Genomic DNA, 11958 nt, shown 5'->3' with positions numbered 1-11958 from the left:
TGGCTACTCCAGTTCATTGGAACGAAACCGTAGCCAAGGCGACATCTAGTGTATATATCTATACCCGCCCGCGCTCTCAGATCACTTGGACGTGGCTGTGTACAAGAGGTAAAAACGATATAAATACTGTTCGTTTTCTCACACAAACCGCTCGTTTCGTGTCTTCAATGTGTACTTACGATGGGGAATAATTTGGACTCTGTGCATGATCTTTGAGACAGTGACCATCGACCTGTATTATATGACTGACAGACAAGAACGGTTTGACCTAAAAATATCAAAATTGAAACTACTGCGGAAAAAAAGACACCTACATCTTGGATGCCCTTGAGGTAAGCTAAAACATACCAAAATTTAATTTCAAAGTGAACTATCCCTTTAAACTGAGGCAACGATATCTTTGAATAATCGAGTGTTAATGCTGTCGATTGAACTTAACCTGTCCTGTCTAATATCACAGTTTGCTTTTGATCTATATGTATAAAAATACCACATACCTCAGATGATGTCTTTGTCAAACAGGTTTTAATCGTGACTGGGTTACCAGATCAGTTGGCCACATCTCCTTACAAGAAGTTTCCTCAAGTTTACATTAGGTGGTGCCAAAACTACACTTGATTGTCGTAAGCTAAGCTATAATGGCGTAGCATAACAATGCTAGTCATGATTATGAAGGTGTTTTAAAGTTATAGGATTGACATGAAGAGATTTGTAGAACTTTTATTACACGTTTCTTTGGACTTGGACGTCAAACAGTATAAAGTGTACATGCAAAAGATTACTGTATTATTTGAATATTGCTGTTAATTCAAACAAGCTGTTTCACACTGTAAATGTCTTCAGGCATAAAATACAATACAGGAACAGCAAGCCAAGGGATACATATTGATTTAAAGGCAGGACTGTAGATTTCAACAGACGTATCATCAGTGTCTGTTCTGTTTTCCAGTTTTAACATGAGGAGAAGGTCTTCCAGAAGAAGAGCTTGCATGGAGATTTATCTTTAGGGATTGGCTGTTCAACAACAGAATTCTCTCCCAGAGTGCCATTCAGAAAATTAGGGTCAAGATCAGCTAGTTCTTTACTAGTGAGGTTCAGCTCTGCCATATCCGTCATCATCATCTTCAACAAGTCCTTTTGGTCTTTGGTAAGTATCTAGAAAATAAGAGACATTTCTGAGGGCTTGAGTATTAGACCACTGCTATATTGATTTTTACAGCATTAACAGTATTAAAACACTGCAGTACAGTTATTTTTAGCTTATGATATAGATCTTAGGAAATACTAACAAATATGACCACATGAATTTGATTTACACCCTAAAATCATCACAGGTGAATAGGGTAAAATTGTAACTAATAGCTACCAACCTCATTTCTCCAGATGATTAATCACAGTATATATTTAAAGAGAATTGCTTTGTATTACAAGTTTTCTGAAATGTTGATTAAATACGCAAATGAGGCATTATCTAATTAAATATGCACGGATTTGCATTAAATTATTATTGGATGACACGATCAGAATTCGTTTAATTTTGTTGACATATTAGAGTTAAATGTTTTTACAGAGAGGATTTCAGATATCTCTTTTATCACTCCATGAATCAGAAAATACTGTCAGCAGCCACAAAAAAAAAAAAAAATATCTAAATGTTTATATAAATCAGGTTAATGAAATATGAACAAACCTCTGTAAAAACCCTGAAGATATAAAAAAAAATAGGCCAGAAAGTTTGTAGTTTGCTTGAGGAAAAAAAAAAGGCCTTTAAAAATATGCATTGTAATTGAAATCTACAGATACAAATGCAACAATAGTTCTGCCTGTAGTGTCTTGCTTAAAATGAGAGACTCACCTCATTGGTTTGTGATAGTTTGTCTGGTACAGGTAACGCCTCACCATTCCAGACCACAAGGACCAGAGGAAACAGGCTCAGCAGCATCCGCATAATGAACATGCTTCTCTCATCCGCTCCACGATTGTCCCACCCAGCTCCCATTGTCATGTTTTACAAAGGTACCCTCAAAAAAAGATACTGATACAGTACAGGATAGGAAAGTCATTAGGAAATAACTTAATTTAGTCTAAATTAGGTTATTGTTAATTTAGAGGGCAAATTAGCATGTTTTAAGTAAACTAAATACTGGACTATTTTATTTACATTTTATTTATTTACATAATTCCTGTATGATATACAATCCACACATGCTCTAAAAGGCACCCTGAAGTCACCTTAACACAACCGTAATCATGCATAAAGATGAATCATGCTTTATTATATACATACATCAGCTCTTAAAGGAAGTGTTGATCTTTGGTATTTGTCAGTTCAAACTGCAGCATCTCGTGTTTGTGTCGGACTTAATGCATAGTCTGACTCCTCCCACTGCTGCTGATGCATAATTAATCAGCAGAAGGGTCAAAAGATGGTGTCCACTTCCTGTCCCGGCTCTCCATGTGCTGAATCACCTCATTCACCATGATGAGTCAGCATAATTTGCCTGCGATTTATTCGTCCTGCTGTTTTTGTAGCATTTTAAACAATACATTAAGATGTTGTACGTTTCCCCAGTACTTTGTAGAGTAGAGCTATATTGCAAGCTTTCTCAAATAGCTGGACCATTGGAAAAACTTCACATAGGAGTGACGTCATTGGTCACACATATCTGATAGGAGCTGCTCTGTTCAGCCCTCTAATCTTTAAACAGGGTGGAGATGAATTAAGAACAAAGGTGTAGCAAATCTTATTTTTACAGCCTTTATAATCCCATGAATTAATCTTTCTTTGCTTCAACAATAAACATATCTTACATATCATAAAGCATATCAGAAATATTTGTGCTACATAGCTGTTAAGATTTCACAAGAACCAGACAATCTGTAATTGTGTACTCACAACCAGTATAATATGCTGTAATGTAAATCTGAACAGTTTCAGTGTTGTTATTATTATTATGAACAAAAACTAAATGTTTTTTTTATTTTTATATATAACTCGAAAATGTTAAACCTTTACAACCTGCCTGCAGTAAACATGAAAAACAATAACACTAGACTGTGCTGAGAAATTTAACAGTGTTAAATGCTTTTAAATGATAACAGTTAGTGCATTAACCCTAAAATACAGATTTATTAATTTTTTTGCCATATGGTCTAAGTATCTTGGCTTTAATGTTAAATGTCATATTTAGTAGACAAGAAAAATATCTGATAAAATACGATGCGAGACCATTTTACACTGTGGAATTTATAAATATTAAAGGATTGCAAGCTGTTGAAGCGCCGCCCTCTGTGCCGGGAGCAGCAGCTCATTTGCATTTAAAGGAACAGACACAAAACGGTGTGTTTTTGCTCACCCTCAAAAAGTGACAATTTTAACATGCTATATAAAAATATCTGTGGGGTATTTTGAGCTAAAACTTCACATACACACCCTGGGGACATCAAAGACTTATTTTACATCTTGTGAAAAGGGCATTATACCACCCCTTTAAATTCAACTGTCTGTTAGCAGGTAAAAACATTGTAGGTTGTGTATATTATATGTGGGCTGTTAATCATAATCACTTCAGCTGAGCCCATTACTAACGTAAACAAGCTCATTACTGCAACAGAAATTCCTGCCCTCTCCTGGTGATGAATTGAAAGTACATACAAATAAACAAGTTACAAATCTAGTATTTACGGTCACAAATAGCAAGAGTAAATCTTGTTTGCGGGAGACAGCATGTGAGTGAAGAAGAAGACAAAAGCTAATTAAAAAGGGATTGAAATCTTTATTTAGCCTAATGCAGTGCAATAGTTACCCATAATCCAGGGTTAACGCTGTGAACTCTGGGGGCGAAGCATGACTGGTCTACAGCAGGTAGAATCTCAGAAATGACACACTGACTCAAATGTTGTGTTTGCGACAGTGGACATTAAAACTACAAGAAAAAAGCTTACAAATAGTGTATTCACTGATTTAATATAAATAGAAATGTGTATTTGAACTCTACTGTGGGCTGAACGTCAGCTCTTAAGGAGGAATGTGATCAGCTGCTCTGGTCCTTCATCAAGAGGAGATGATGTTCTTTGCTGTTTAACCTATCACGACTCGTCATTTTAGGCGTTGTAGGATGATGAGGACACTTTCCCTCCGTGGCCAGTCCAGTTAGTGTGGATGAACTTCCCAGGGTTTGATAGCAGCTCATACGTATGCGCACCGAAGTAGTCTCTCTGTGCCTGAATAGTGACACAATGTTGGAGGTGATATTAGCTCATCCAATAATAAATACTGAGAGAGAACAAATGCTTAAGCATTAAAATAAAAAAGAGAGACTCAGAAAGATTCAGAGTCTAATGCAAGACAACAGAAAATAAATACTTTTTTACTTATTTAAAAATCAAATAAAAAAAGAAATAAACTATTAACCCCACCATATGAATACTAAGGGCTTCAAATGGCTATTACCATAAATGTCCATGAGTTATCCCTGTGATCTCCCATATGGTTGTTTGTGTTGGAGAGAGGTTTACCTGCAGCAGGTTTGCTGGGAGCATGTTGTGCCTGTAACCGTCGTAGAAGGACAGGGCGGTGGTGAAACACGGCATTGGGATCCCCTGCTGCACACCTGTACTTACTACCCTACGCCATGAGTCCTGCAAAACACAGCCCACATTTATATACTAAAAGCATGGTTGAAGTACCAGCTAGTCTTTAGATTCGTTCTCAAGGTAAACCAGGATTTCTACACATTTACCATTTCAAATGACATTTCCAAAGTTCTTTGTAGATTTTTAAGACCATATTTAACTGTATGTTACATTCTGAGTATGTATGCTGTTATGTTGCCAAATAATAGTTGGAATATTGTAGCTGTAGCTCAAACAAATCAATTAGCACCAAACCCTGACAAGTTCAAGAGCAGCATTTTATTGAAACTACGCTAAACTACAGGATTACGTTTGATTTGCTTTTACACTTTCACTGACTGCATACATTTTAAATATTTTAAAATCATATTATAAGTTTTAAAATAATATTGTCACTGAATACATTCATTTAGAAAATGTGATTTTCAAAATAATTGCAGGATCTGCTATCTAGTATAATGTTTGCTATACTTTAAATTTACTGATAAAATTCCATGCTGCATTGAAACCCTGGTAAACACACACACACACACACACACACACACACACAAATGGTTTGTATTTGGCTTTCATGTAGTAATAGCATGCAGTATTAAAATGAATATACTGTATGATTATAGCACGCATGTGCCCGTATGAATAAATGAATGAAATAATTTGTCAGTCCAGGTGGAGTAAAAGTGTCAGATGCATTTGGACTGTGTTCATGGTGTATATATTTGGAGGGCACTTAGTGGACATTAGTTTTTAGGGACACTTTTCATATTTCCATTAATGTAAGCAGTCTGGCTAATTTAATGTCACTGATTTCTCTTCTATGCCTTTAGCGGCACTATTATACTCTGGTAATCCAGAGTTCTCGCGAGAGCACAAGTTGAATTAACTCAGCGAGTTACTCTGTTGTCGAGTAATGATGCTCATTAAATATGCCCCTCGATCTGAGGTGCACCAATCACATCGGGTTATCTGATATAGGCGGACCAGAGGCGAGATGACGACAGCGCTGCGACGTCGAAGTCATTAGTAAACATTGCAAGATGGCTATGGATGAACACCATTTGTTTGAAACGGCTTTGGCCGCTACAATGAAAGATTTAGACTTTTTCTCTAAAAGAGGAACAGAAGACGGCGCTCGAATCGTTTCTTTGCAAGAAGGGCGTTTTTGCTGTTTTGCCAACCAGATACGGTAAGAATCTAATCTACCAGTTAGCTCCGCTGGTAGCTAAGCGATAACTTGTTGTGATTGGTCGTAATGTTATCCAATTGCGTGCAGTGAGATTTTCAAAAGCATGCTTGGTGCCGCCCCTCGAGCTGGGCGATTTTCATTAGTCGACGCCAGACCATTAATCTTTTAGATTTAGGTCTGGATTTCCAGGCTAGCACTATTACAGGAAATGGAGTAATTTGTGGTCACTTCCTGTACCTGACAGTCCTGCACAGCCTTACTGAAGAAGTTATCCAGCAGCAAACTCTGCAGCTCTGAGTTCCGGTCAAACGCTTCCTTGATCTTTCCCAAGAAAACACTGCCAATGTAAGATTCATAACCGTTATTCATAGCTAATCTACAGTTAAGATATTGTAAAATCAAACAGTTTCCTCATTTCTGTGCATGTGGGATTTTGTACATGAAACACTATCACCACTTCCTAGTATTTACAGAGTTGCAACATTCAACGGGTGAAGAAAATATGAAGTTTCAAATGATTACATCGTTGAGTTTTTCAGCAGACACTGCCTTTCTTAATAGGCAATCTGAATATAGCATATAATCGTATGATTTTTTTTTTTTTAAATCATAGTGAGCAAAGCCTGCTCACCTGCGGATGATGCAACCGCCTCTCCACATCAGGGCAATAGCACCATAGTTAAGAGACCAGCCAAACTCTACAGCAGCCTGTCGGAGCAGCATGAAGCCTTGAGCGTACGAAATGATCTTTGAGGCGTACAAAGCCTGAAAAAGAAACAATAAATACCCAGCAAATTAAAACAACCCTCCACAGAAAACACATTATAATAACTATAATGACAAGAACAACAAAAAAATCTACACAGTGCTAAACATCAACTTATTTACATTTAAAAAACTTGGATATAAATAATCTATATTTTAAGTCTATCCCACCTTTCTAATATCTTCCAGAAACTGTGTCTTGTTTCCAGTGAATTTGACACCCTGGGGGCCGGAGAGGCTCTTACTGGCCAGAACCCTCTCATCCTTCAGAGAGGACAGACATCTGGCAAAGACAGCTTCCCCTGTGAGTGAAAGACACATACAAACAATCAGCTCCAGTGACACACTGCATCTCTGCTCACATCATTCAATTACAATCATCATTAGACCATGTCAGAGACCACATGAGGAAACTTAGCAATACATACATAGTATATCCATAAACACAGAATTATCTCTCTATTATTATTACTGTGTCTATCGATAAAATGCATCAAAAACTAACTATTTAAAAAATATATATAAATATAATCTTATTATTATGAATAAAATACAATTATATAAACTATGTTCAAAAGTTTGGGGTCAGTAAGATTTTTTTATGTTTTTGGATCTCTTTATTTGATAAAACATACAGTATAACAGTGATATTGTGATTTGTGAAATATTATTACAATTTAAAATAACTTTCTGTTTTAATATCATGTTCTTGTCATGGCAAAGCTTAATTTTCAGCATCATTAATCTTCAGGGTCACATGATCCTTCTAAAATCATTCTAATATGCTGATTTGCTGCTCAAGAAATTTAAAAAATACTTATGTATACATATTTGTGTTGAGGCAGGATCTTTTTCATTACTCAGTTACAATAATGAGAATGCAAAAAAAAAATGTTAAAGGTCTTAAAAAACCTTTCAAAATTTTATTAAAAAATAAATACAAAAATTATTTTTATGCTTTATATTTTTATTTTCAATATGCAAACTCCATATATTTATAAATCAAATAAAAAGGGCATTTCTTTGTCAGGTAAGGTTCACCTATGACTATATGGAGCAGGTATAATAAGCCATTATTCAGCATGCCTTCAGGAAAGACCAGTCTTCATACAGTATCTGGTACCAGGCCCTGGCACTGTTGGCACTGGTAATGCAATCCTCAATGGTGTACTGAGTAATAGGTAGATCTTACCACATCTACAAACACAAGAGACTGGAAGCAGCATGACTTTGCATTATATATCACCCCACCCAAGGCCAACAAGTGTGGGAAGAGGTGAGTGGAGGAAGGAAAAAAAAAATCCGGTGGAAAACAGCCAGTCATGGTGAACTCAGCACTGGAATGCAGCCTATTGAGACAAAACCCTTCTCTACAAGCACACAAATCATATCTACTCTCTCACTCTTCGGCTTCAGTGCTGCACAAACAGCCTTTTGTTGTTCATTTAACTGACACTAAATATACAAGCCCATGTCCTGATCTTACAAATACATGTCAAGTCAGGTCAAGTTTATTTAAATAGTTTATTACTTTTCAAAACAGCTTTATAAAAACATAATGCATCAATGTTGACAAGTATTGTTCAACTGTTATTGCTCAATCCTAAAGTAACATCATGGTTCAAATTTTTCAAGCATCAATCCACCACAGTCCAGGCCAATATTGCAAAATTTTTAATGGATTTATAATGGTTTAGGATAGTTTTTAGGAATGCATTTTTATATCTGCTGGAAATATATACATTTTTAAATGTTACATTTATTATTAAGAACGCATTTTTATATATGCTAATACATATATATATATATATATATATATATATTAATATATTTTTAACAAAGGTTAGCAGGTCTAGATCAGTAAAAATTGTAAATATATATATATTTTTTTTTTTATTAAAATGTTAAATTTACTTTTTAAAGGCGCTATAGAAAAAAAATATTACTGATCTAGACCTGCTAACCTTTGTGTAAAGCTGCTTTGAAACAATGTGCACTACGAAATGTGCTACTATATAAATAAATGAGACTTGACTTGACTATTACAAATCATTCCTGCTAATTCAAAATATATTCACATGCTAGATAACCAAATTATTAAGTTTGTAAGGCGTAAAAATTTATGGAAAAGAAATATTTATGAATGTTACATTTTCAGTGGCAATGCACACTGGCACATTTATTACTGAGCCCTACACCAAAAGCCACAGCACAGGAGAGAACAGAAAATCCCACTTATGTCACATCAGCTGAAGAGGTGAACGGCAAAGCTGCTTATAGAGACGCTTCATTCAACATGTTCTTATAAGGCCAAGACTCTCTCCCTCTGTATGTAAATAACAGCAGAACACCCATACCTGTGGAAATTACGCAAGAGTTCATCTTACCGATCAATGTGACAGGCGTGCCGTATTCCAAAGCTGAGATGGCGGTCCATTTCCCTGTGCCTTTCTGCCCGGCGCTGTCTCTGATTTTGGGCAGCAGGTGAGTGCCATCTGCATCCTTAAATTTCAGGATGTTGGCAGTGATTTCAATGAGGAAAGAGTCAAGCTCTGTCTTATTCCACTGATCGAAGGCCTGATGGGAAAACCAGACACAAAACAATGTAATCTCGAGGAAGTAGACAATAACAGCCTTTTAGAAGGAACAGGGTGAGGTGTATTTCAAAATACAAGTGAAACAAGGAAGGGGGAAATAGAAAAATGACAATAGAGAGGGGAATTAAAGATTTACAACATCAGGGACTGTTCTTCTACATTACAAAAAGTGTAGTAATTAAAGGAGGTTGATGACTAACCTGAGCCATTTCGTCATGGTCCATACACAGCACATCCTTCATCAGATGATAAGCCTCACAGATCAGCTGCATATCACCGTATTCAATACCATTATGGACCATCTTAACAAAATGTCCCGCTCCTTCATCTCCAACCTACAGGAATATCAGAAGACAGAGAATTTGGAAAAAGTGCATTCACAGCTTATATAAATGCATCAACTGATAACTAATACTCACCCAGTCGCAGCACGGCTCTCCTGTGCCCACCTTGGCGGCAATGCTCTGAAAAATCTCTTTTATGTGTGGCCTGAAGGAATCAAATACATTTTATTACATAAATGTCAACCAGTGCATATACAATACTATTATGTATTTTTTGTATGTTTTATAGTTTGTATTAGGTACGCTTTTTTATTTAAGAAATTATTTTATTCAGCAAGGATGCATTAAATTGACCAAGTGACATGAACCTGATTTTTTTTTTATATAATAAGAAGAAATGTGTCTTGAGCACCAGATCAGCATATTAGAATAATTTCTGAAGGATCATGTGACACTGAAGACTGGAGAAAATTCAGCTTTGCCATCACAGAAATAAATGATATTTCAAAATATATTCAAATAGAAAAGTCATTTTAAATTGTAACAATATTTCACAATATTACTGTTTTTATTGTATTTTTTGTCAGCATAATACCCCAAACCGTAGAGTACATATTATCATGATTATTAATTATTTTTAGGAGAACTTATTTAATACGTGCTTGTCCTCACCAGGCATCCTTATGTCCTCCGGGCATCAGTGAGGGTCCATAACGCGCCCCTTCTTCTCCCCCACTCACTCCACTACCCACAAACAGAAGATTCTTCTCCTTCAAGCTCTTACAACGTCTCTGTATGTGAGGAGCATGAACATTTCGATCAAATACTGCACCACCTCATATAAATCACAAACTCTAATCGGTCTCGTTTTGGATTGACAAACTCACCGTTGTATCTCTGTACTCTGAATTTCCACCATCAATAATGATGTCACCAGGTTCAAGAAGAGGAACCTACAATATAAAGAAAAAAGTGGGTTACTTGATCACTTTGGCAGGGTGACAAAGCAAACTAGGACTGTCGATTCATGGTGACATTTACCAGTTTATCGATGAAGTCATCGACAGCCTGTCCTGCCTTGACGAGGAGGATGATGCGACGAGGTTTTTTGAGTTTAGACACCATGTCTTCAAGGGACTCGGCACCGATCACCTTAGTGCCTTTGGCTTCATTGTTTAAAAAGTCATGGACCTTGGAGACGGTCCTGTTGAACGCACAGACCTGAGGAACGACAATAGTTATAATAACATCTTAAACACGATGTGAACCATAAGTTATGCAAGAAAATGGAGAAATGTAACTGCACTGGTGACTTACCACAAATCCATGGTCGTTCATGTTCAGGACCAGATTCTGACCCATCACAGCCAGACCAATGAGAGCAATATCTGCTCTGTGGAGTCAATAATATAGGGATTATGAGAAGAAGACAAAAACAATAATATTTGAGTACAGACTGCAAACTTCTTTAAATTAGTGATTATGACAAATGTCAATCTGGTTGGATGACCATATAGGAGATTTCAACATTAGGTCTGTGTCTGAAAAAGTGCTTAATAGTAAGTAGATGGATTAGTATAGATCGAATGAATGCTGAAAACTTACAAAAATCACATTATATCACATATAATTGTAATATAAACAGGCTAAGGTGCTACAGAAATTCAATATCATATTACTAACTGTTTTAAACGCTAAATTCATACTTACTGAGCCATGGTTGAAGGTTGGTTCTGTCTTAAAATGACAATTTCGATCTGGGATTTCACGACTGCAGCTCGGTCTCTGATGAACTTCCTCATTCAGAAGCACTACACCAACTCCCAATGAACACGCCTGACAGATGACAGTGGCCGTGGCGTCATACGTATGTCCATCTGTGATTGGCGGAGGCTCTCTGAGCAGAGATTAGAGGCTGTTCATTGGCTGTCTGGTTCTGTCCCTCCTCCCCGTCTGTGTCAAACGAAGCTGACAAGCTGTACGTGTATGAACCTTTTTTTTTTTTTTACAGTCTATGGTACGATTATTTGGCATGAAAGTAAATGGAGAAATATATTATCTGTGATGAACTCTGAGGCTGACGTTTAACTTGCCCTACAAAAGTTGCATCACTATAATGATGTGTGTAACGTGTATCAAATACATTTCATCAAATTGATTAATTATTAAGTAGATTACTACACTTAAAGATAACGACTTCTGAATTGCGAAACTTTAAATGCGTTTAATTGATTTAAAAGTTTAATTGTGAAAATACTGCATATTAAACCTCTAAATGAAATAATTGTTCCTTTTTAAGGTTAGTAATGACTAATATGCTAATATCTATAATGAGTCACATTTTTGAGAAGCTTGTAGATAAACTTTATTAAATAGCTAAGATGTTTCCGTTATTTATTATTAATAAATAAAAAAGTTAAATGGGCGTTTTTCTTCCTTTTATAAAAATTGCCATATTAAAACTACTTTATTTATGCAAATAAATGCATGA

The 11958-nt window shown here is 36.1% G+C and overlaps 2 protein-coding genes across 3 annotated transcripts; both read right to left on the bottom strand.

The window, feature by feature from the left end:
* Positions 1-704: 704 nt before the first annotated feature.
* On the bottom strand, positions 705-3087 carry sst6.2 (somatostatin 6.2). The gene is made up of 3 exons (XM_082144942.1): positions 2288-3087; positions 1856-2035; positions 705-1155 (listed from the first exon to the last, which is right to left on the bottom strand). Exons 2-3 carry the CDS (start codon positions 2003-2005, stop codon positions 952-954), a joined length of 354 nt encoding a protein of 117 aa, XP_082001068.1. The 5' UTR covers positions 2006-2035; positions 2288-3087; the 3' UTR covers positions 705-951.
* Positions 3088-3756: 669 nt separating this feature from the next.
* On the bottom strand, positions 3757-11332 carry pgd (phosphogluconate dehydrogenase). Of its 2 annotated transcripts, XM_082144906.1 has the most exons (13): positions 11178-11331; positions 10785-10860; positions 10509-10688; positions 10355-10420; positions 10140-10258; positions 9603-9672; positions 9384-9518; positions 8974-9163; positions 6758-6888; positions 6453-6586; positions 6059-6158; positions 4519-4641; positions 3757-4224 (listed from the first exon to the last, which is right to left on the bottom strand). In XM_082144906.1, exons 1-13 carry the CDS (start codon positions 11267-11269, stop codon positions 4105-4107), a joined length of 1536 nt encoding a protein of 511 aa, XP_082001032.1. In that variant the 5' UTR covers positions 11270-11331; the 3' UTR covers positions 3757-4104. The 2 variants fall into 2 exon arrangements, with proteins under 2 accessions (XP_082001032.1, XP_082001033.1); XM_082144907.1 differs by lacking the exons at positions 3757-4224; positions 4519-4641 and adding an exon at positions 5040-5473 and having other exon boundaries at positions 6024-6158; positions 11178-11332.
* Positions 11333-11958: the final 626 nt, after the last annotated feature.

Source organism: Leuciscus leuciscus, assembly GCF_965113295.1.
Source record: "Leuciscus leuciscus genome assembly, chromosome: 18".
NCBI lineage: Eukaryota > Metazoa > Chordata > Actinopteri > Cypriniformes > Leuciscidae > Leuciscus > Leuciscus leuciscus.
The sequence above is the reverse complement of the archived record's forward strand: the minus strand, read 5'-3'. Positions and strand labels throughout refer to the sequence as shown.